Source organism: Sminthopsis crassicaudata, chromosome 6, assembly GCF_048593235.1.
Source record: "Sminthopsis crassicaudata isolate SCR6 chromosome 6, ASM4859323v1, whole genome shotgun sequence".
NCBI classification, from domain to species: domain Eukaryota; kingdom Metazoa; phylum Chordata; class Mammalia; order Dasyuromorphia; family Dasyuridae; genus Sminthopsis; species Sminthopsis crassicaudata.
The window spans coordinates 107,835,842-107,862,896 of NC_133622.1; the positions used below are offsets into that span (position 1 = coordinate 107,835,842).

General features: G+C 35.6%; 1 protein-coding gene across 3 annotated transcripts in view; it reads right to left on the bottom strand.

Annotated features, from left to right (window-relative positions):
- Window positions 1-27,055, bottom strand: part of FAT1 (FAT atypical cadherin 1) — a 168,711-nt gene that overhangs the window by 71,327 nt on the left and 70,329 nt on the right. For all 3 annotated transcript variants that reach the window (XM_074273944.1, XM_074273942.1, XM_074273943.1), the window contains exon 3: window positions 19,632-19,946. In XM_074273944.1, coding sequence (XP_074130045.1) covers window positions 19,632-19,946 — 315 coding nt within the window. The remainder of the gene's footprint in view (window positions 1-19,631; window positions 19,947-27,055) is intronic.

Below are 27,055 nucleotides of genomic sequence, written 5' to 3' on the forward strand. Positions count from 1 at the left end.
TGATAAAGGGTTAATACTTAAGACTTGTGAGTAAAGTTTAACTTAGTCATGTGAGTAAAATTTAGGAAAATTAGGAGTAGCATAAAATGAAATTATTTTGAAAAATTGTTCCTTTGTCCTGGATGTGAATATTAAAAAATTGTCACATAGCTATTTATTTTTATTTATATATCCAACAAAACCAATCTTCTTTTCTTAAATATAAGAGAAAGCAAGCTCATTCCCTATTCTAATATTTGTGGTGAATATTATGTTCCTGAAATACAATAGAGATTATTTTTACTACTAGCAAAAATCTGGATTATTATTTTTTGGGGGGAGGCAATCAGGGTGATGGGCTTGACTATGGTCATATGACTAGTCAATGTCTAACGCTGGATTTGAACTCAAGTTCTCTTGACTCCAGGGCCAGTACTCAATCCGCTGAGCCACTCTGATACCCCTGCATTATTTCATTAATGCTACTAATAGAGAAGAAAAGGCTGGAAGGGAGCTAGCATGTATTAACCACCTTCTAAGTATAAGATATTGTGTCCCTGACAATCTCTTTGGCTTCTTCTTTAATTGGAGAACAATTCAACACAATCCACTAGAACAGAAATGAAAACTGCTGTATAAAAAGAAATTAACCATCTTTAAAAGAGAGAGAGAAATTCCAATATATTAAGCTCCCAATTTAACTGAGAAACAATTTCAAAAGAATGATATTCATCGTTCTTTTTACATATCATTTAGTATATAAGATAGTTCAGAAAGCACAAAGTTCAAAAAGGATTGTGGTTTGTTTTTTTTTAAATGTCCTACTCCTGAGGCCAAAGCAAATAAACTCAGCTCTGAGAGCAAGGCTGACTCAGCAGTTAACACCCTGAATACTAAACTAAATACTGGCTGAGTCAGGATCAGCCTTCTCATAAAACAAGAGCAGGCAGTTTCCCGAAGTTGCCAAGGTTTTGAGTGGGATCTCATGACCATCTCTGGTTTGGGAACACAATTTGGAAGAATCCTATTCTTCCTGTCTAATCCTTATGGAAAACATCATAAATGGGGGACCTCTCTACAATTTACAAACAATTTACAGTTACACTTGTACCTGTATTTGTATTATGTACAAGGTTTTATTATGTATGGGGCCTATTAGATACACTCAGAGGTTGGGTCTAAGATAGGTATCAGATATCTGATTATCTAAGCTTTATCATCAGAGAATCACCAATTACAGAAATACTATCAGAAGATGAGAAAAGTGTCAAATATATTCCTAAGCCCAGGGAGAGAGGATTACACACAGATATGTACCCATATAGCCTCTTCCTCCCCTTCCCAAAGTGCTTTCCCAAGTTCCAAAACACCACAAAAAGGAAGTGGAGGGGGGGAGATAAATGTTCATATCTGGGAATCCAGACAAGGCTAGACTCACCTAGGGTCTCACTTTTCTAAAGCAATTAAAAATGGTTCCAGGGTCCAAAAGTATAAAACCAATGTATTATTGATGAGAGTAAAACTCTGCTTGATCTGAGTGAGCCCTGTAAAATTATGTAAAATCACCAACAAAATGTCTCCTTTGATCTATATACCCAAAAAGTCTTGCATTCTCCTGGAGCAAGATAAGCTTTCTTGGAGAAAGTCATTACCCAGGCAAGATTTCACATTCACTCACCAGACTCCCCCTAGACTCATGCATAAAATGGGTCTTCAGAAAATGACCCTTTGCAGATCACCTCTCTCTTGAGAATGAATCCCCCTCTTGGTGTTTCTTTAACGATAAAGCTTCTTTTATCATAGCCTTTGGGTTTAGCGAAATTCCTTCGCCCAAGCCTGCACCTTGGAGAACACTGAATCTCACCCATTCCTGCCTAACCTCTTCTTCTGTACCCTCAGCCCTCATCATTACTAGTAGAAGGAACTCCAGATCCCATAATAACAGCAGCCCCCTCAGCATTGTCCCACAGTTCTAACCACCGTACTCTGAATTTCACCATTCCTCCAAAGCCATGTGCTAGGTATTAGGAATATAGAGATGAAAAATAATCAAGACCATGTTCTCAAAGAATTTACAATCTTTGTAAAGTGGTCACACATTAAACCTTAATTATAAAGAAAGCCCCCAAACACCATTAAAATACAAACTTGCCCAGGTGCCCAATCTAAAATACATCAGATAGTAGTCAGAAATAAATTTAACTATCCCACCATGTATTTTTGTTTGGTTGTCATAGGAATTCATGCTGTTGGGAATATTTGTATGAGGAGCACCAGAAAAAGACTAATATGAGACAAAACTGCAGACATAAAAATCATAGAATTTTAGAGCAGAAAGGGGAAGAGAAGATCTCAGAAGCTATATGGCCCAACCCCTCCTCTAGAGATAAACTCATGTTTAGAGAGGTTAGGCGACCTGCCTGCCAAAGGTCATACAACTAGTTAATAGGAGAGTTAGAAAATGCAAATTACTAAATATTCTAATTTTAAAGCTACATTTGAAACTAATACATTTGATAAGATTGAAACTAGAATAACACTACGGTTCTATGAACCACAGTACTTCTATTTATGCAAAAACTACAATGAAAACAACCATTGTTCTCTATGACAGTGGTTTCTTCTTCTTCCTCAAATGTTTGGCTGACTATCCTTTGGACCTGTGCCTAAAAAAGGCTTAATAGGATAAAAAAAATTCTCACAATTAGGCTGTCTGCCATAACCTTTGCTAAATTAAATCTCACAGAGGGTATGAGAATGGGAGAAGAACAAAGGATAGTGCAGGTGGGCAGAAGAGGAATGGAGGGGACAAAATTGAGACAGGACCAAATCATTTCTGTTATTTTTTTTCTGACTCCCCTTTTCAAGAAGAGGGGAAAGAAGGCTAGGGTTGTTCTCCCCTAAGCCTAGTTTTACATGTTCTGCATTGCTCTTGGTGCTATGAAGGAGGCCCAACAATAAGAGAAGGTTCCCTGTCCGGAGTGGACCAAGGACTGGGTCACCACTACAGAGCAGGCAGGGTAGCTAAATTATAAACAGAATTTTCAAATCATGCTCCTTATCCCAATTCTAAAACTTAATAATCAGAATAATAATAAGACAATGACAAATTACCCCTTGAACTTTATCACTACAGATAACTTCCACTCAGGGCTATTAAACTATTCTATCTTAAAGATGGGAACATTAGATATCCAAAGATACTGGAGGGAGTTCTGCCCCCTCTGGTATTATCTTGGAATCTGGGCAGCTGTTGTTTTTTCTTGAATTGTAGAGCCAAAACAAGGGGTTCTATTCAAAGAATCTTACAAATCCAAGACTCACTCTGTATACAAAGAAACTGAGACCTAGATAAGCTAAGCCAAGAAGATAGATAGCATACTGGTCTCTTGAAGTGCAGCCCATTTCCCTTTTGAGCTCACTCTCCTTAAAAACAAAAGGCATTCAGAATAATCCAAGAACAAAGTTAGGCAAGCCCAAGTGATGAGGAATTAGGAGTATTTCTTCACTGCCTCCACCATTTCCACTGGTATCAATTACAGCTCACTGCTGGGATTTTTCCAACACCACTTTTTCTGGATCCCCTCACACCCTACTTTAGGTTGTACCAAACAACCTAAATTGTATAAAATCCCAATTTGAAACAAGTTATTTGAGGTCACAGACTATGTTACCTAGCATCACCAGCTCCAAGCACAGGGCCTCCAGGCCCACGATAAGTAACAATGTTTACTACTATTGAAAGGAATGCCAAGAGATATTAGCAAAAGGAGGTCCTGAAAGGGAGCTGAATTCAATTTTACAGCTAAGTTACAGACTTTTCAGGAAGTTCACTTGGTGAAAATTACTGAAAAGTAAATTCAGTTAAATGTTCAAATATCTTCAAAATACAGAATATGACTCAGGAAACAATAGGAACTTATTAAAAATATGAATCACCATCATTGTAATGCCATAGGGACTCAATTTCCTTCCTTCCTTGATATGTAAGATTACCGGAAATCCTCGGAAGTCATTTGCAACTATCGCTATTTCCCAGTGAATTTCATTCTGCTATTTCAGCCACAAGGTAAAATGCAATTTGCTCAGAACAAGGAAATCTGGTTGTAAACTGATACAGGAGTAAGGCATGGCTGATTGCCTATTCTACCCACTGGCTATTAGCATTTTACAACTCTAGGAGGTCTGAGGGACTGCAAGACATTAATGTATTGACAAAAGATATAATATACCAAAAGTTACCAACAAGCTAATAGCATATGCCCCTAACATTAAGTGCACAATACTTTCCTTGTTAAATAGGGAATCTATTGTTAAAAGTTTTTTTTTTAATAGAAAAAAATAATTTGGGAGTATAGTATAAGTCAGATATAAAGCTTTATTTAACAAATATCATGAAGAATAAGGAAATGAAATATAGTAACTTGAGTTTAAAAATCTAGTCCTGAAAGTAACTAGGTGGTCCTTGGATAGAGCACCAGCCCTAGAGCAAGGAGGACCTGAGTTAAAATTCTGCCTCATTTATATATATATATATATATATATACACATATATATATATACACATATATATATATATACATATATATATACACACACACATATATATACATATACATATATATACACATATACATATACACATATACACACACACATATATATGTATATATATATATAATACATAAATATAATAAAAAGGCATGATAACAAATTGGTCTTCTTTAAGAAAAAATTCTGTTCATTCTTAAAGAGATCTGTCATATTATTAAACCTTTACATTAAGGCAATTTTGAAATTTACTTAGTCAATGTTTATAAAAAAACTTTAAAGAAAAGAACTTGCAGGAATCAAAAAGTGAAAAAGAAAGATTAAATATTTTAGGAAGCTGAGATTGAATTCAGAAGTGAAATGATAGCTAGAAGGAAAAATGCATAATATTTTAAAGATTTAATTATTTCTTAATTGGTAAATATCTCAAAATAAAAATGTAATAAATTTTGACAAGTGAATCAATATAAAATAAGATTTCTGTCTATATACTACTCATTATTTGAAATTATAATTTGAGATGAGAAAAATATTGAGTATCACAATTAGGGTTAATTTAGTCAAGTATCAAGTACAAGAATCCCCTTAAACTATAGACCAGATAGATTCCAGCAAAATACATTTTAATTCATTACCAAATTTATTTTTATTTTCTATTTTTCTTAAATAATGAAAGTAAAATTTTGGCAGTCTTCAAGTGAGAAACTGGCAAGGAGCAAGATGAGAGTTTATAGACTTGCAAGTCTTTCCAAGTTCTTAGAGTAACTGAGTGTAACACCCCAATTTTACCGATTGAGAAACTGAAGCCACAAGTCACATAACATAAATGTTTGAAGCCAGATTCAAACCATACAACACTAATACATAATGCTGGTGTTTATACCCAATACATGACATACACAGTGTGTACTTATACACAAGCAGCACAAAAGAGCAGTAAAGAACAAATCTTGGAACCAAGAAGAACTGCATTCAAATTCTCCTTCTGAACCACAATGGCTGTGTAATTCTGAGCAAGTCACTGAACTTCTCACTGCTGTAGGTCAATGGTGGCAAACATGGCAGAAACAACCTACTAAACCATACATAAAGATTCCTATAGACCACAATTATAGTTTAGTTGTGAAATGTAATATGATTGATATCTTTAGTGTGTAAAATGTTTTCATAATTATATTTTAATCTGGTTCAGGCAGCAATTTTCAATGCAATAGACCCAAAACTGACACTTCTGCTCCAGGCAATTTTCTAACACAACAATTTGCATAGAAAATACCAATCTGCATAGGACTAGGAAGGTTCCTCTTCTGAGATTGTCAATTGCAAAGAAATCTACTTCACTCCCAATAAGCACATACATATCTAATTCAGCAGTATATAGGTGATTTGTATTTTAAAGCTAAAGTGAAAATTAATACCCTTCTGTAAGAAACAATTAGCAGGATGATTTCAGAAAGACCTGAAGAGACTTATATGAATTGACCCTGAGTCAAACGAGTGAGTAGGACCAAGAGAACATTGTACACAGCAACAAGATTATGTGATGATCAACTGTGATGGACCTTCTCTCTTTTCAACAATGAGGTGATTCAGGCTTTTCTGAAAAGGGTTGTGGCCCCTTTAAGAAACTGTATTTCCTATTGATTTATGATTCCTTTCAGATTGATCTGTGATTCCTCTCAGATTCCCAGCCCCTCTTGGATGAGGCATATCAGTCCAGGAAGCCAGAGCCTTTTGATTCACAAATCCTGGTCAAAAGCACCCCTTTGAATTCCAATAGGAGATCCGGGCTTATCTCAGCCCCCACTGGATCTGAGCCAATTTGAGTTGCCCTGTGATGAACACCCAGCCCTGGATACTTTAGGATCAGTCGGAGTCAGGATAAGCAAAAGTCCTTGTCTTTATTCTTGGACTTTAGTGGTAGAAGTGAAGGGAATGGATGCACCGGATCTCCCTGACCTCTCTTCTTCTCCGACCCAGAAGTGACTCTGGCTTATCTTACTCTACCTCCTAGTCCCTCCTACAATTCTCTGTATACACCAAACGATTGGGCCAGCACAGGATAGTGGGAAGGGCCATTTTCCAAGCATATGCTAATAGAGTATTGTCCAATTGGTAATTAGCCTTCAGTACTTGATTGTCTGACCTCAGTGCATCAACTCAAGAGTTTCATCCCTTTAACATTGTCCAGCTCCCCGACTGGTTCTGATCTGCTCTGGTTTCCCAACCTCCATCAAGACAACCCACATAATGAGCTTCCATCAACTAAGGTCTTTGCAGATGGACCTCGGTTGTTTACTCAGCTGCCAGGACTTTCTGCCCACTGAGAACTGCATTCTCAGTGCAAAACTCCATTTTCCATAGATCTGCCTGCTGGAATAATATTCTTTTTCAGTGTTATCCTCTCGTTATCATCACCTATTTCTTAACCAGACTTTATGTCTCTCTGTCAGGATTTCTAACCTTACTTCCAAATTCCTATAATAAACCTTTTTTATCAATCTAGGTTTTCGGGTCTGCAAATTCCTTTACAGAGAACCTCTGTGCCTCCAGAAGGAAGTTCCCCAAAACTCCCTACCCTTGTACCCTTGTGCCGAATCCCAAGAGGGTGCAGGGGAGCCAAACCTCTCCATTTGGTTCCCTAAATCCCAAATCTGCCACTAGACCTTATAATTTAACTCCCTGACCACCAGAAACCCTAATCTCATTTTGGTTCCCTAAATCTAAACCTCATCAATTCCAATAGACTTGTGACGGACAGAGCGATCTGCATTTACAGAGATGAATGTGCAGACTGAATGTGGATCACAACATAGTATTTTCACCTTTTTTGTTTGCTTGCTTGTTTTTTTTTTAATTTTTTTCCTTTTTGATCTGATTTTTCTTGTGCAATATGATAAATGTGGCAATGCTTAGAAGAACTGCAGTCTAGGATAGTGAGGAGAAACATTTGGAACACAAGGTTTTGCAAGGGTGAATGTTAAAAATTACCTTTTCATATATTTTGAAAAATAAAAAGCTATTATAAAAAATGCACTTTCCTAATAAAAGCAACAAACTTTCAAAATTATCTGCTAACTGTATGCTGCAGACTAGATAAATTCAAATTGATAATATGGTAGGGTTTTTTTTTGTTTTGTTTTGTTTTTTGATGGGAGATGAGAGAATGACATTTTATAATAGTCAATTGGGTTTGTTTCAATGGCTTTTTAGCTAAAGAAGCTAGGACAGTTCACGGTAGCCCTATTTGTTCAAGGCTCTTTTTCCCTTCTTGTCCTTAACAATTCCCAAAATATGATGTTGCTTCTTCACTAGAAAATCACCAAAAGCTACAGTTGGCAATGCTATGCCAATTTAATATACCCTGCTTGTTTCTCTCATTTTCTTAAACTTATATATAATTGATGTTAATGAAAGTTAAAATTATAAATTATATTAGAAGCTTTATATTGTTACCAAAAGATTCATAGCCTAAGCTGACAGTGAAAACCATGTAGGTCAGTCATGTACTACAAATAAAAACATAACTCCTTTACATATGTTTACATAGAGAAGTCAAAAAGATTTGGGCTTCTGTCCCATCACTGACAAATACGGACTATGTGACTTAGACAAATCATTCTAAGTCAGACCTCTCTTTCCAAGGCCAGAAAGCATCATTTAGATGTGCACATGTGTACATAGAGCACTATATTCAGAGTCTGTGAGATTCAGGTTTGAATTACGCCTCAGACACTTACTAAATATGTAGCCCCGGACAAATCAATTAAATGATCTGAATCTCAGTTTCCACATCTGTAAAAGGAAGCTAATAACAGCATCTGCTTCAGGGATATTGTGAGGATCAAATGAAATAAAATATGCAAAATGCTTTAAAAGATTAAAGTGCTATAATAAATGCCAGCTATTATTTCTTAGGTTATAGAGTAGATGCAGTGAGAAACAAATGAGGTAATATATATGTAAAATGTTTTGTAAATAGCAAAGTGCTATTATAAATACTAGCTATTATTATTATTAAATTATAGAACAATTGCAAATTTGTATTGTTATATGGCATTTTCTTCCAGGAAGTTCCCAGAATAATTAAATCACAGGTATATACACAAATACATAGACACAGAATTATGAGCTTATATATCTCCCAAATCTGTCTTGGATCCAAGAAAATATATAATCCTTTCAATGTTTTAGTAGTAACATCTCTAGCATTAACCAACACACACACACACACACACACACACACACACACACACACACACACACAAATATACTAGTTAGCTAGCTATATTCTTTCAAAGTTTTAAATGAAAATTAAAGATCTTTCCTAGCACTGAGTTCAAAGAACCATCAGAACGCCTGTTTCCTCGTTAATGTATTTTCTCCCTCTATTTTACTAAACTTGAAAAATGCTGTATGGAAATTCCCTTTCCCTCATTTCCTAAACTGCTATGATTAGTCTCATCTGACTTCAGATGATTGTTAAGAAACAGCACACTATATATAACAGATGCTTAATCAATATTTGTTGAATTCAATTGAGGCTTATCTACCAAAGAAGAAAAAGATGTTCCAAATGATTAGAATTCCCATAAGGAAACTGTTACTCATATAAATGGAAAGGTAACATCAAAAGTCTTCAGTTTAACATTAAAGACTTTCCATTAAATCTTTCTCCACCCCCCCCTCCCAAATCCTTACCAATTTCACCCTTCTAATGCAGTCTCATTCCTCCCACAAAGTTGTCTCCTTTCTATAAAGCTTCCTGTCTCTTCTCCACTGGTCCACAACCAACTCTTGTCTTTAAAACTAATTCAGTCCCTGCTCAATGGTGACCAAAGAAATCAAGCCGTGATTTACAACCTCTTTATACTGATGTGAAGTTGGCATATGAGATTCTCTTGCACTAGTTTTTCTCTCCAGAATTTGTGTGTAAATATTATATTATGTTTTACATATTTTAACTTCTGAAAGATACTTATTTACAACACGTAGTAGTAGTAGTATGGAAAAGATGGATTCAGAAAACATTTTGTTCCAAGATGTTAGTTTATATTCACAAATGATGAGCTAGATTCTAATCTAAAACTTCACTCTAGTTTTTCATCAAATTTTATTCATGCAAGAAGCACATATTTTCATCTGGAACTGCTAAAACCCAATAACTTTACACTGTTTATATAGCTGTTAAGAACAAACCAAGATAGGTTAATGCTATGTTGAATTTGCACATTCCAATGATTTTCAGAGAAAACACTATGTGTTCCTTCTAGAATCAATAAACTACAGGTGCAAAAAATGCAAATTCATTTTTCTGCCTTCCCTCTGGAATTATCTCCACCTTATCCGGTCTATATAATGTTAGTAGATAGCTGTTTGCATGTTTTCTTTCTCATTAGTCTGTGAATTCCTTGAGAACAAGGCTATCTTTTATCTTTCTTTGTATTTCTAGCATTTAGCATATTGCCTAACACACAGCAGGTGCTTAATAAATATCTGTTGATTGACTGTCAAAGGAGAAAGTTGTCTTCTCTTTCAGCTTGTTTTAAGGAAAAGAAAGTTGCCCTTAAAAGAATTTAGAAAAAAAAATGCGAAAGGAAAGAAAGAAAAGAAAAGAAAGAAAAGAAAGAAAAGAAAGGAAAGGAAGGAAAGGAAGGAAAGGAAGGAAGGAAAGGAAGGAAAGGAAGGAAGGAAAGGAAGGAAGGAAAGGAAGGAAGGAAAGAAGGAAGGAAAGAAGGAAGGAAAGAAGGAAGGAAAGAAAGAAGGAAAGAAGGAAGGAAAGAAAGAAGGAAAGAAAGAAGGAAAGAAGAGAGAGAGAGAGAGAGAGAGAGAGAGAGAGAGAGAGAGAGAGAGAGAGAGAGAGAGAGAGAGAGGGAGGGAGGGAGGGAGGGAGGGAGGGAGGGAGGGAGGAAGAAAGGAAGGAAGGAAGGAAGGAAGGAAGGAAGGAAGGAAGGAAGGAAGGAAGGAAGGAAGGAAGGAAGGAAGGAAGGAAGGAAGGAAGGAAGGAAAGAAAATTCACAGATGAATCCAAACTTACAGGAAGGAAAGAAGACCAGATTAAGTTATGTCATAGATTCAGGGGGGGGGGGAGAGGGGGGAAAGTAGACCTTCTTAATAAAAAGCAGCTTTCTGTGCTCCATGGGGCCTCTAAGATAGAAGACATCCACTAGTGAGCACAGAAAGACAAATCCTTGATGATAGCAACTCCTTGCTGAGGAGTACATATGTCATTATGACATGAATAATAAAGAACCACGCCGTCTTCCTAGGGTAGGCACATGGAACATGATTGAAAACTTCTTAAAGAAAACTTGTCAACCTAACAACAATACTGACTTTTGATGAATCAAATGATAATGCCAAAAAGATTCTATAAAAGTTAGAGATTCTGAAAAATCTTAAGGCACTAACCTGCATAAAGGGGGAAAGATGGTGTTTTCAGCACTACTGCTGACTGAAGGTATATATTTTAAAAGATGAAAGGGTACAGATGTGGGAAGCATGTATTTGGTTAAAAAGAAGGTGACACGGCACAAGATTTGGATGTGTGAACTAAGATAAAGGCATGATAGGCTTTTGCATCTAATGTGAAGATAGGATAATATATATTTGTTTAAAGCCTAGTACATCTATCTAGAGGAATTTAAACTGAAATTGGACGAGTGGGGGATAGACAAAACGGCCCCTATTAAACTAAGTCATATACTACAGAGAGAAGCAGATATGACATGGGAAGAAAGGAGGCAGTGAAGATGTTATGAAAGTCATGAGACATATTCCAGGCAGGGGAAAAATAGCAATACCAATGATATTGATGTGAATGTCCCTATTATGAATAATAAGGAAAATAAGAAATCTTAATGCATTGAGACTTTTGCTTGAAAAACAGTAATAGAATAGGGGCAGCTAAGTGGTGCAATGGATAGAGCACCAGCCCTGAAGTCAGGAGGATCTGAGTTCAAATCTTCCTCAGATACTTAACAATTCTTAGCTGTGTGACCTTGGACAAGACACTTAATCCCAATTGCCTCAGCCAAAAAAAAAAAAAAGTAACAGAATACAGTAATTTAATCAGTGAAACTAATTAGATAAAAGACTGTGTCCCAAATCAAATGAAGAATAGGGTGTGGACATTTTAGAGAAAAGAAGTTTCAGAAGAATCCAATGACTGGATTCTGATAGTTTAGGAACTATTAGAATAAAGAGTTCTACTTTGCTTGGTTGAAAAGGAAAGAACTTAGATCAATCTATGGAAGCAGTAGGAAAACAAATTTAAGCATTTATGGTCAATTAAAATTCCAAATATGTATCCTTCATGGGAGATTTTCAAGAAAGCTTCAAATGAGAACTTGTTGAAAATGCTGCTGAGGGTTCATGTATGAGGATGGATTGGACCTGATCAGGCTCACAAACTATGGCCCCTGTATCTTCTAGTTTGCACATAGATGTACTAGATGGTCTAGATGTTATAGCTCTAAAAATCAGTGGTTGTCTGAAAGTTGCATTGTCACACACAAAAAAAGATGTATTTCTATTTTTACAAAAAGAAATAATAAGGGTAAACTTGGTGGAGAGCATTTTAAAAGGGACTGAAGAAGGGAAAAACAAAAGCAAATGTCCTAGGAGCATCCTCCCTACCTCACCTGGACAAAAAGAATAGGAAGCAGCTGTCCTGAGAGACAAACATTTGTAAAGTTCCTAATGTGTACTAGAGATTGTGCTAAGCCCTGTGGGAGAGACAGGAAGAAGGGAGAGAAGAAGAGTAAGGAACGGGAAAGAGGAAGAGTGAGAAAAGAGAGAAGGACAAAGGGAAGACAGAGAAAGAGAGATAGACAGACACACAGAGACAGAGATGGGTAAGGAAGGAAGAATAAAGAGAAGGAAAAAAATGAGGAAAGGAAGACAGAGAGGGAAAGGAATAAATCTAAGCACGGGCAACAGCTGAATAAAAGCACAGAAACAGGAGATGAAAGGTTACCTATGAAGGAGCATCCAAGCCAGTATGTCTTGGAGCCCAGAGGATGGAGAAGAGTAATATGGAAAAAGACCAGAAAAGTGGGAAGGGTACAGTTGCGAAAAACTTTAAAAGCTAGAAAAGTTAACAGGGAATCCAGTGGAGCTTATTGGAAATGGGGCAGATGGGCTGCCATTATCACATAGAAACTTATGATAGGATGTGGCTTTAGGAATATCACATTAGTGGATGTGTGTAAGATGAATTGGAAGGAATGGGGCAGGGAGACTAAACAGGAAACTATTTCAATAATCTAGGCAAGAGATTATGGCAAGGGACTGAACTATGGTGCTGGCTGTGAATGAAGAGAGAAGGTTGTACACAAGACAAGTTGTATAAAAAGAAATGATAAATGGCAAATGACTGATATATGGGGTAGCTGCAACTGTGACCTTGGATGATTGGGGAAGGGTGAGTTTGGAAGAAATGATAATGAGCTGTATTTTAGACATGCTGAATTTGAAATGCCAACTTCACACAACTAGTCAGTGCCTGAAGCCATATAGGAATTCAGGTCTTCCTGACTTCAGGTCAAGGACCCTTTCCACTGGATCACTAGCTGCCCAAACTGCTAGAAATAGCACAAAATGTTGTTGATCATGGCAGTGGTGATGCTTCAGTACTTTTTCCATTTGTGTCTGACTTTTCATGACCTCATATGGGGTTTTCTTGGCAGAAATAGTGAAACTTTGCATATATAGCTTCTTGTACAATCGAGGAAACTGAGGGAAACAGGGTTAAGTGGCTTGCCCAGGATCTCAAGCCAGTAAGTGTCTGAGACTAGATTTGAACTAGGAAGATGAGTCTTTCTGACTCCAAACCTGGCAGTTCTATCCCTTGAGCCATCTAGCTGTTCTGTTTATCCAAGCCTTTGAGATGACAGATTTCACTGTTTTGAGGATTGTCTGGTAGGATCCCATGGCCTTGGATTCTACAAGATATCGAAATAAACCTCTTGGACTCAGAAAGGGGTGAAGTTTTTAAAAGTCTATTTTATTACACATCCACAGAAATGGGTGTGTGTCCTATTATAGAACAGGTGTATACCTGGGAGAGGAAGATTAAGCATTATGTCCTTATTCCAGGCTACTGGGTCCCTCCCCTGTTTCTCCATATGCTGGATCCTCCAGGAGGTAGAACTTCCCACTCAGCCTCTTACACATTTACCCTAAAATATATTCTCCCTCCACTACATACACTGCATAACCATTAAAATGAGCCTTAGTTCCTTCTGGGAAGAATAAGTTAACAAATGCTTCAAGCAAAGCTTAACCTCTATCCTACTTTACTATCTCCTAACCTTGAACAGGACAGAACAAGTTACATCCTTTTTTATCTGGTCCTTCTGTTAACTGTTTCTTCTGAATTTATGAAAACAAACACTCCAATGTATCTTGAAGTTTCTTCAAGGTGAACAAAAAATAATATTAATAATAAAACCATTAAATTAATTTAATAAAATAAAGAATCACAAACACAAATGACTAACAAGCAAAAAGAGACCTTCTTACACAAAGCCTCAAACAGTTCATTTAAGATGTTAAAAAGATACAAACGTTAAGAGTAGCAACAAGGTGCATAGGGTAGCTGGTAGGCCTTCAGGTCACAGATCTCTATTTAAAGGCTTCATCTTCCCCAGCAACTCCTCAAGATTTTAAGTTGCAGACCTGCAGAGACAATTTCTACATCTAAAAATTGCCTATTGTAAAGAAATCAAGAGTTCAGTCTCTCCTCTGGTACTTACACTGATCAAATGAACAAAGGCAGATCCTTTTATCATAAAGTCAGGAAAGCAGCATTAGTTGAGGGATGTAAGCAAATCACCCTTCTGGATGATGAAGGAACAAGGATGAGAAGATGGTAATAGGTGAGAGAAAAAAAAAAGTAGAATATTCAAAATCTCATTCAGCTTCTATTTTTCCCTACTAAGAAGAATCATCTGCATGTTGGGAAAGAGAGGATAAAATATTGTCAATAATATTGAAATCCTAAGGCAAACAAAGAGATAGTGAGTACCTAGGCCTGTCTTCAGTGAATTTATTTAAATTTACTAGGCCTAGATGATTTCCCTAAGGTGGTGAAAAGAGCTGAAGAAATCAGCTAAACTGCTCTCACTCACATTTGGAAAAAAAAAAAAATAGAAGATTTGCCCAAAGATGAGAGATGAGTAAACATTTCACCAGTTTTAAGGAAAGGGAAAAACACAGATGCTTCAAACTATGTGCTAAAGAATTTGATGTTCATTTCTTGCAAAAATTTTAGAACACATTTGTAAAGAGACAGATAAGGAACAAGTGTAAAGAGAAACAGTGACTCATCAACTTATATGAATTAAGGTAGAATGTTACCTTTTTTGGCAGGGTCATTAGCCAATTAAATTAAGAGAGTATTATAGATATAGTTTGTCCACATTTCAGCAAAGCATTTGACAAGAGTTTCTCATATTATCTTTTTGGACAAAACTGAGACATGCAAAAATGAGACAATAATAATGATAAAGGAAATTCTGTAAATATTTGATTAATTAGGTCTTATGAACAGTGATTAGGGGATCACTGTTCATTTGGAGGGCAATCTCTAGTGGAGTGCTACTGGACTGTCTCTGGCCCTGATCTGTTTAGCATTTTTCATTAATGATTTGATGGGAGGCATACATGTTTACAAGATTTCTAAGATGACAAGCTAGAACAAAAAGCTAAATGCATCTTATGAAAGAAATGGGATTTTAAAAGATCCATCCAAAACCTAGAAAATAAGCCAAATCCAATTAAATGAAATAATAGGGGTCAATCAATCAATAAGTAGGGTTTATCAAGCACTTATTAAATACACTAAGTGCTAGAGATGCCAAGAAAAAAATGAAAAGAATCCATTGATCGCAAGGAGTTTACATTTTATTAGAGGAGACAAATATTGTATAAATAAGTATAGATAAGAGACACACAGAAGAAATAGAAGATAAATAAATTCAGAAGCTTAGATACTACCAGCTGGGGAGAATTAGGAAGGGTCTGAGTTCCAGAGCCAACATTTTGAAAATTTGACAGTATTGCTATCTAAGTTCACTAATATAAAAAGAAAGACTGGACAGAGAGAAGCAGTAAACATTGGTTTTAGTTCCAACTTTACCACTAGCTTGCTATTTAATTTGGATTATAAGACTTCTCTAAATTTCAATTTCTTCATCCATAAAATGGGACCTTTAAAATGTAATAAAAGGGTCTTTTATTTTACAAACTGCCAGGATTTTGACGAGATTTCTTCCTAAGACCAAAAGAAAAGCTGAAATAACTTGCATCTTCTAATTTTTACGTTCAAAGATTTTCCCTCTAGGACAGTTAATGATGAGCTAATATAGTATTGAGATGACTAAGTTCCTTAATGATCCCACCTTCTTCTGAAATGTTTTTTTTGTTGTTGTTTGCTTGTTATTGCTTTTAGTTTTTTTTGTTTTGACCACTCTGACACTACCAATTTCCACTTGACTACTAACTAAATTTCTGTATTAGATGTAAGCCATCTTTAGTTTCCAAAGAATATAAACTTGTGCTGTTTATAAAATTTTATAGTGGTAGAGACCATTAACTAATTTAAATGTTGATGTGGGATCACTATCATTCTTTGTTGGATAGCTCATAATCTCTTAAAAATGAAACACAAAGAAACTATTTCTCCAGTGCCATTGAAGTATCCCTAAATAGAAATGTTTTTTTTTTAAATTATTTCATCAAAAACAAAATTAATTTAGGCTAAGTATTTTCTAACCTTTGTATGGTATATGATAAAGTCAACCTTAGAAATGTAATACACAGCTTTCCTTAATATGTATTTTAATGTAACTGTTATGTTCTTCTCCACTACTATCTACCTTAAGATCAGGAAAAAAACCAAACCTCACCTGTGAAAGCTAACAGATTACTTCCCCTGCTGTCTTGCCAGCCGGCTACATTTGCTTTTTATTCTAAAGTTAGCTTATTGACTCCTGGGAAAGATTTGTTCTCACTACAGTTAGTGTTTTAGAATTCTCAGAAGACGTTTTCTCTTGAGAGTTGTTAAAATGTAGATACTCAAAAGAAGTGGTCCAGCCAGGTAAATCATGCGTCTGTTCAAAGACATGACAACACAGAGGAACTATCACCATTTTACAGAAGACAATGGGGGTTTCTTAGCTCTCCCTGGAAGTCCTACCCAAAAGATTATATTTTATTTCTTTGCTTCCTCCTCCTCTTCTTCTAAGAGGTATATTGTGCACTATTGTGTGATTTGGGGGAAGGATTAACACACACTAAACTGAAAAAGGGAAATAAGATGCATGGAACATAATTATTACTGGATTAGTAGTAAATAATATTTGAATGGGGAAAATAATTGTTTCTCTTCTTGGTGTCTCCAACATCTTTTCTTCTAATTTCTCTTTCTTGACTCAAAAAAGCTACTGACCTTCTTCCTCAAAATTCCTTCTAAAAATCTGGTCATTTTTCCATTCTCATCTCACCCATTGATTATTAAATCTCTAAAGCAGTCATTATATCCAAATTTGCAATACTATTAAAAGTAGGAAGTTTGTCACTGTGCTGTGAAACCTAGAATATATCTATACTGCTAAAATCAGCAGAGTTTTAGTGAAATTTGTTTCCCTAAGGACTGATTTTTCTTTCCTTATTGCCACCTGAGTCTCAGTTTCATCATCTGAAAAATGAAAGGGCAAAGGCTACACAGTCTGAGGTCTCTTCTAGCTTTAGGTCTATTTTGAGCTCACTCTATAAGCCCTTTCATGTGCCTTTTGTCCTCCACTTACAAAAGAGTAAGAACGTGTCTCATAGGTTGTGAACTCCTTCTCAATGCTAGATTTAAAAAACCTACAAAAAGCATAGCATTTCTGTTGCAACAAAGTGGGAATCTATCTATTATGAATGGCTGAATTAGAATACATATGAATTTAATGGAATATTATTATGTAGTAAGGAATGAGGAATTCAGAGAAAGAGGAAGCTTTTTATGAACTGATGCAAAGTGAGATAAAGAGAATCAGAAGACTATATAAAATCAGTAAGATAAAGAAATCAAACAAACCAAAAAAATCAAAGTCTGAGTAATTTACCAATTATCCTGGAAAACAAGTCATGAAATATACCAGCCTCTTCTAGTATAAAAGCCTAGGAACTGTGAGGATATAATGTTGTCAGCTTCGGTCATAAAATTGACTGTATGGCTATATTCACTGAATTATTCCTTTTTTAGTACAAGGGAGAAATCAATTGGCATGGTAGATTATCTAAAAATAACAATCACATAAAAAAATCACATCCATCCACCATAAAATTTATCTTTTAAAATGTTGATAATTATTCATTAGCCAAATCAACTGCTGCTATTGAGGCTTTTGGTTTTGATTTTATATAGAAACAACTTAAAATCTAATAGGAAGGGAGAAAATACTTCCCCCACCAAAAGTTCTGGAAAACACTGCTAACTTATATTGCTTGTATTTGGTATTTTAAGAGTTAGGTTAGAAAAAAAATTTGAGGAATATGCAGCCCTGAGTATAATTCACAGGTTTCCAACTAAATGAGTCAAGTAGTATAAGAAATAGTCGACTCTAATGTTAGGAAAGCTATTCATATTTTCAGAAGAAACTATCAAACGTGAAACAAATCTCAATTTAGGATCCTTCCAGAGAGACACAAACACAGAAAAGAATGTCATACCCAAAATCTATATTCATTTACAGACAGTTCTTACTTTAGGCAAACTCACATCATACAAAATTCAACTTAAAAAAGAATTCTAAAAGAAATTCACATTCCAAAAACTCCCTAAAGCTAATTTAACTGTATAGTACCTAAGAGCCAGGAAGATCTGAGTTCAAATTAGATACTTACTAGTTGTGTCACCCTGGACAAATCACATTCCCTCTGTCTGCCTCAGTTTCCTCAATTGTAAAATAGGTATAATAACAGTACCTACCTTATAGGGTTGTTGAAAAGAATGAATGAGATAATGTTCCAAAACACTCAGCACTATGTCTTGCACAGAGTAGATGCTCCATAAATGATTATTATTCTACTTCCACTATGACATGCTTTCTCTCTATAAAACACCTTCTAATTCTGACATATCTTATTTCTCTGAATGAATCTGTGAAATAAGCAGACTAAGCAAAAACCTCCTATGTCTATAAAAAGTAAATAGTCAAATTAAATGGCAACTAATTGCTTGAACATCTCAATCAGACATTTTCAGGGCTCAGAACAATGTGGCAAGGACTTTTAAACAAACATCATCTTTCATATATTGGCCTATAAAAAGGATGTATGAAGTTCAATGAAAGACAGGAGATGATGCCATGTGGGTTCTAAAAATGGGCCCAACCGATCTGTTCAGCTTTACTAAGAGTAATTAATCTACTAACTAGCTAGTTGGTTTTTTTTTCTTCCTACAAGTAAACTGTAATATCCCTGGTAATGTGATTTGCCTAGAGTCACAAAGCCAAGATGGGTAAAAAAGAAGAATTTGAACCCAGGACTCCCTTAATTCCAAATCTGGCTTGGTATCTTGCTATCTCTCTATTATTCTTCTGGTAATACCCTTCTATCAGAATAAATCCTACAAACTGTAACAGTCCCCAAGCCAGAAGATAAAATGTTTTCATTTGAAAGTATAATTTCTCTAGTAAGCAATATTATAAAATATCTTTTTGGAAAGAGTTATTTAAGTATTTAATTTGAATAGCTAAGAAAATGAAGAATCTGTCAACTGTCACTGAAAGAACTCTGTGATTGCCAAATCTCTCTGTCTATTTCCTTCTCTGACCACATGGCAACACAACATTTGTTGTGATCTTAAAGTTTCCTGTAAGTAAATTCAATTCTATCCCCATTCTTTTTTACTATGTCTAGAAGTGGGCAATGATAGGAAAAGCAAGCAACAAAAAGGTTAGAATCCTAAAAGTGAGCAAGGCTTACTTGACTGGTGTCCATCAGAGAAACAGTGCGAATATTTATATAATACATGGAAGAGCACTTTCTACTTTTAAGACTGCATAAAAATAACTTAAAAATCACTAAAAACCACTGTCTGTACATACCTGTTTGGGGATGTATTGAAAAAAAGCCTTGTGGATTTCCACTTGTTATTTTATAGGTCAGCTTGTCACTAGAACTAGAATCTGGATCAAAAGCCTCAATCTGCACAACAGACACATCCTTGGGCGAATTTTCCATGACTTCTGGATAATAAACTGGCTCCGATGTCTGGGGTGCATTGTCATTAACATCCTCAACTTCGATATAGATCTCAGTGAATGATGAAAGAGGAACAACACCCTGGTCTGTTGCAAAGACTGTCAGCCAGTAATGGGAGACAGTCTCACGGTCCAACTTTTCAGCAGTCTCTATGACACCTAGAGAAAAAACAGAGAAGAAATATTAAACACAATTCAGAAAGTCAGCCAACAACCTTTACTCACCATTTCAAAAAAACTTTCACAATGGGACAGTTTTACAAATGGATCACAAATGTGTTTATTGCTTGGGGTTGAGGGAAAGGGGTGGAAGGAGCAGGGAAGCCTTTGTAGATTTTCATTTGGTACACAAAACTCTACAGTAGGCAGAACCTCAACACGAAGCCCTGAATAGAATATAATTAACATGCCAGCATAAAACATCCCAGCCTTTCCTAATGATAGGGAAATTAATGCATGTGGTAATATACTTATAGTAGGGGAAGGAAATCTTTAATTAAGGGACCACACACTAGCTATGAAAGTTGAAAAAAGACTTAGAGAATATATATTCCAATAATAATTACATTATGAAATGTTTTTCTTCAGAGCAACTCTAAAACCAGTCTTATTGTCCCCATTTCACGGGACATAAAAAGGATGTAGAGTAGAGTCAGTCTCAAAGCCAGGAGGAATAGTGCTCAAGACCTGAAATATACTAACTTTATGATTCCAGAGAAAGTCAAAGAGCTACCAGCATCTCAATAATGTCATCCTCAAAAATGTCATCTCTATTATTTTCCTGTTGTTTTCAACCTTCATTGCTTCTATAACCTATTCTTTTTTTATTTTTTATTTTATTCATTTTTCCAAATTATCCCCTCCCTCCACTCCCTCCCCCCATGACAGGTAATCCCATACATTTTACATGTGTATAACCCATTCTTAACAGGTTAATAATATGTGAAAGACGCTATTTGTTTAAAAGCTTTCTTCACAATCATCCTGAACTACTCAGAGTAAGAACATTTGAAGATCCAAGAATAAGCCACCACGCAATTGTCAATGCTGCCTCCTCTTCAAAACCTTCCTCTCCTTAAATCCCCTCCAGCTTAAAAATGCAAACAGGGATCATGGAATAGGATCCCAGACAGTGACCCAGATAGGTACTCTGAAAGAGTTCCTTAAGGCTTGGTATTACTTAAAAGTATTTTCAATAATGTTCAGAAAAGAGGGTGCTTCACCACTATAAAAGCAAGTACAAATAATTCCAAAATAATTAAATTGATGCAAAAGGAATTATTTCTCAGCATTAGTACTGAATAGCAGAGGTTTTTTGTTTGTTTGTTTTTTAATCCTTTTAATCTTTGTCAGGACTTCATGAAAGGCCTAGTCTTTTATCTCTGCTTTATTCAGGACCCCTAGCACCTGTAAAATCCTGCCTCACTTGACCTGCTGGCACAAAACTAGCAACATTATCTGCCCAGAAACAGCATATAGCATAATCTCAGGACCAAGAACAGAACTTTTTTCTTCAATCAATAGCCACAAGCATTTCTCAGCTAATTTCCCAGACTGTGAAACCAATCTGCCTACTGGAACACCCACTACTACCCAACTGTTCTGGCCTGCTCTGGGCTGCTTTTTTGGAAACCAAACCCGTTCTGCTTACTTGAATGCGAGCTACCCTGTGTGCGCTGATATGCTTGTTCTAGGCTTCCTGACGTGTACTCAGTCCTATCTGTATGTCCTTTACTAGATTACTAGCTGCTTTCTCAGTGATTGTCTTCCCAGATGCTCCATTTTCACCAACATTCTATGACCTACCAGACTCCTCACCCTTATCTTTCAAACCAGGTTGTAGTAGGCTGCTTACTAATTCCTGAAGTGATGAACTTCCAGGTCTAATTGGCTAGACTCCCAATTTAGAACACTACCAATGCTTCACATATTAGCACAGAACCCTAGCAGGTACAACAGGGACATTACAAACCTTGGAGTTGAGGTCAGTGAACTTTCAAAACTATTTTTACAATTGCATTTCAATATCATTAGTTTCCACTTTAATCCCCTTCATTTTATTTTAAGCATTTAAAGACATTATTCTTAGAAGGGATCACTAGAAGGTCAAAGAGTGCACTCTCTTTCTCTGTCTCTGTCTCTCTCTCTCTATCTCACACACACACACACACGAATCCATGCTTTTGGGATGATAACCATCATCTATGTCACACTCACTAAAATCTATCTCTCTGAGACATCATGGTGTATTGAAAAGAATGCTGTATTTTTTAAATTACTAAATGGGTGAAATAAGGCCCCAGTTTCTCAAAAAGTTAATAAATTTCTTTATAATTTTTTAAAGAACTTTTTGTTGGTAAATGACTAATTTGTAAGTAAGAAGTTATTGAGGGATGGAGAATAGAGCACTAGAAGTATAATCATCATATTTAATGATATTTCACTAATTCTTATTGGTCTTTAAAGAAAGGAAGGGCAGCTAGGTGACCCAGGAAAATGAGTTCATATTTAGCCTCAAACATGTCCTAGCTGTGTGACCATAAGCAAGTCACTTAATACTGCTTGCCTCAGTTTTCTCATCCGTCAGATGAGCAGAAAAAGAAAGCCTAGTATCTCTGCCAAAAAAAAAAAATCCCAAATGAGGTCATGAAGTCAGACATGATTGAAACAACTAAACAACAACAAAAAAGAACATATTAAAGATGCTTCCTTATAAATGATAAAACACACTCAAAGCAATTGAAGAATCATAGAATAATAGATTTAGAGCAGAAGACTTTAATTTTTTTTTCCTTGTCCTGTATCACTATCCTGTATCAGTCTGGCAATTATTCTCATAATAATATTTTAACAGCATGTACACATACATATACATGCACACACAAACTCATAAAGGATTACAGAGAAAAATAATTAAATTGAGATAACTATTTTTAAAAATTAACCAAGTTTACAATTTCCCAGGTTAAGAACATTTGATTTTGAGGAAGAAAAGACTTCAAAAACTACAAGACCAACTAGTCAGCAAGATCTGAATTCAGATTATCCTGATGCCAAATTCAACATGAAATCTACTATTCCACAGTACTTCTCAAAAGCAGCAGAGCCCAATATGGAAAATAATTGGTGTGTTTGTCCCAGTCTGTCAGCTTGTATTTTTTTTTAATATAAACAGTTTTGAGTGGTGAAAAGTCATAAATTTAAGGAAACAGTATCCTTTATCTTACTTTAACCTCACTTTGTCTCAGTTTCCTGTAAAATGAACGGGTTGTACTAGAAGTCCTCTAAGGTCACTTTCATATTTAAATTTATTATTTTAGAGAAAGAAGAGTGTTCTTATTCTAGTTCTTTTGTAGTGTAACCAGACATGTACATGTTAACTCTACAATAAAGTTACTCCAGTTACTGACATTTAGGAATTAAGAAAATGATAACAAAAAAAAAAAAAAAAAGCAAAATTTCTCTCTTAAAAAAAAAAAAGAATAGATAAGATTTTTCAAACATGAAAATGAAGGACATGCAGATGTAATAAATGAACATGTAAATTTTAATTCTTTGCCAAGGCCTCAAAAATATCATATAATTTGACAAGTAATAGTAGTAAAAATTTTCCTAGAAGACAGAGTATATGCATAATTCCTTTTTTTCTCCTTCTGAAAAATTAATTCTCTGATTACTTATGTTATTAGCCATTTTTTGCTTTTCATCACTCTAAAAACTGGCTTGGTATTAGCAGTTTATCAATACCACCCAAGAAACAGAATCTTATCCAATTTTTATTAAAAAAAAAATAAAGATGTACAATTTATTCATATTTTTAAAATTAAAGATACATGACTACATTCAAATAGATGTTAATGGATATGCATATGTTTATACACAAAAACTGGAAAACATAAGACTGGGGATCAGGAGATTTGAGATTTTTTTTTCTATTTTTTATGAAATTCTGTATTGTAACATAATGGAAAGACTACCAGAAAGATAATGAGGCATATATATTCTTTGTCTCAATAGAAAAGATATAATGGATTACAGAGGAAATAAATTAAATTGAAAACATTTTTTTATATATATATATATATATATATATATATATATATATATATATATATATATATATATATATATATATACATACACACACACACACACACACACACACACACACACACACACACACACACACACATATATACCTTAAATTTGGCTCTCAAGAGAATTGGTTTTCTTTCATTGTTTTCCTTTGTGATAAAGGCTGGAAGTGGGGTGGGGGGAAAGGAAAATATCAGGGGTCATTAACTTATATAAAAAAAAGAGGCTTAAATATATTTTTTAAAAAGTTAAATCAAAAAAGAACCTACTATGTTGCACTGTGGTTACTGGGAATACACAGATAAAAAAGTAAGATGCTCTCTAGTTCTTAAAGAGGGAGAAGGAACAGTGGAGAAAAGAGAACACTTTTATAACTGGAGAGATCAAGAACAGGCCCTGTGTAGCAGGCAACAACAGAGCTGTGCTCTGAGAGAAGTCAGAAATTCTCTGAAGGTGAAGGAATACACAGGAAACAATGTGTCCAAAGCCATGGAAGTGGAGTGGAATGTGCTACATATGGGGAGTCATATTAAGTTTGACTCGAACAAAGAGTCTATGAAATAGAAATGGAAAGGGATACAGAAAGTAGAATGTGGGAGGCTTTAAATGTCTGGATATTTTATCTTATTAGGAATAGAGGGTCAATGAAGATATCTTAACCTAGGTAACATGATCATATCTCCATTTCAAGAATATAAGTTTGGCAGCTCATGAATGGAGAATGGAGACAGTACAGACAAGAGCTACAGTGACCAATCAGAAAGTTTCTAAATAGTCCTGGTAAGAGGTGATGAGGGCCCAAAAAGTACCCGAATGGAAGGAGAAGCTATAGAGATAAAATGGATAAGAAATGGCAACTGACTGGATATAACTAGAGAGGTAAAGAATCCAGGTTAACTGCAAGCTTGTGAATGGAAGACTATAAGAACGATCCACCTCAGTTCTAGCCTCATTTCTGTTTATCTCAATCTATGACCTTTCTTTTCTCCTGGCTCCCTTCATAGACTCATCATACTTTTATCATTATTTTCATAGCTGCTGCCTCAAATTCCACTCGTCTGCCTGCCTGTCTGTCTGTCTCTCACACCTCCACCCCCACACTTCTCTGCCATTCTTATTCTTAAAAATGTATCTTCTTATATCCCTATAAGCAGCTACACATTTCTCCTCTATTTCTTGCCTCCTTCCTCTCTCTTTGCAACTCCCCTTCTGTGACCTTCTCATTTCTGTTTCTATCTGTGTCTCTTCAATATTCATTCCCCTGACATTTCTGAGGCAGAAGCTAATCGAGTTTAGACTGAGTTGATGAAAAGTTTGGACAGAGAAGTACAGGAAGAGACTCAAGGCAAGAGTCTGGACAGGGATAAATGAGTTACAAGCCTGAGGCTCAGGAAGGAGGAGAGTAAAAACCTGACTCATCAAAGTACAAGGAATTCTCTGTAGAAAGGAGGAGGTAAAGGATGCCAATGGGAAGGAAAATGTGGTGGAAGCAGGTAAAGGGAATCAGCCTCATTCTTGCAAAAAGAGGTTGTCAATGGTGGAAAATCACAGGGAGGCTATACTGTGCCCACAAAAGAAAATTTTGAACCAGCCTATTATATGAATAGAATTATGTTATTAAAAATTCCAATATAACTAGCTGTGTAATTCTAAAGTTACAAGAGTGGCATTTGGCAGGAGGCGGGTTGGGAGAAAACAACTAATACAATATTAGGAAATAATTCCAAAGAACCAAAAAATCTTGAATTATAAAGAATGACTCTCATTCCAAACATACTGTTCAGGATTTCAAGACCACCACCAGATGTCACTATGGAAACTTGTTTGAAATGCATTTAGAAACAACTAGAACTGAGGGGAAAACAAACATACAGTGTAATTTAAAATAGAACTTCATCTCCTTTGCCAACATACTTGAAAGCTGAATTCATCACACGTTTTCTTTCTAGAAGTATTCATTAATGCCAGTATTACAAAACCAGGGTATTAAATGTAGGTTGATGTTGTTTTCCCAGTCTGGATATTAGCACAGTTGTGTATATAACAGTATAAAATTGGTCGCACAAATAAATGATTCAACAGAAACACAGAGGGTTCCAAGAATAAATCATTCTACCACTGACTATTGTTGACTAATGGTGATAACTTGAATGTAGCCCACCCAAAGGGAAAATGGAATAAGCTTCATGCTTATATAAAGGATCATAAACTAGGTTTAATTCTAAAATCTCAGCTTAGCTACAAAACTTAAACATAATTAACATTTCTTTTTTTAAGATGGAGTACCTGCTAAAATTTTTTCCATTATTTTCAATCTCTGAAAGCCTGCCAGAAATAGAGTCTGAAGCTTTGGGTTCAAATCCCAGCTCAGACAATGACTAGCCATATGATCCTGGAAAAGTTATTCAACTGCTTTGTACATCAGTTCCTCACCTGTAAAATGGATATAAACAATACTTGCACTGCCCTACCTAATATCCTAGGGCTGTTTTGAGTAAAAGCCTCTAAAAATAATTGTCATATAAATGAGCACTATTATTTTTCTAAGAAATTATTACAATGGCCACAACAAGCCCAGAAAGTGCCTCAATCACAAAATATTTGCTTTCCTTGCCAAGGAGAGGGACATGGTAGTTTGAAGGGCACAAGCTTACTGGCTAAACATTCTGAAGGATGATCCTGAAGGAAGATTAAGAGTAGTATTAACTCATGAAGCATCATACAGCAGTGGGAGGGGAAAACAAGAAAGTAGAAAGCTTAGTGTGAGACCTAAATAAGCCAGATGATTCCCAAAAGCTTTTAAAGATGAAAGTGGAAGGAAAACTAATGGCCACAAAAAGGAACAGATGTGCTGGTATTTCTGAGGCTTATTAGTCTCATTATCAATGACAGTGAAATTGTTGCATTTGGACTCTCACCTTGGTATCTGATAAGCCATATGAGGAAGCAGAAAAAAATGAAGTGGGGGGGGGGAGGAGACAGATTGTGAAACAAAAATATACAAAAGATTACTACCGGAGATTGCACAATGTTATAAGATATGAAATGCTAATTGTTAAGAAAGTCCAAAGGAGGGAAGGTTACAAAAGGATAGGAAAAAGATATATAGTCAGAGATAACTATATTTACAAAGAGATGGAGAGACAGAAAGGGAGGACAGGAATGAGGGGGGA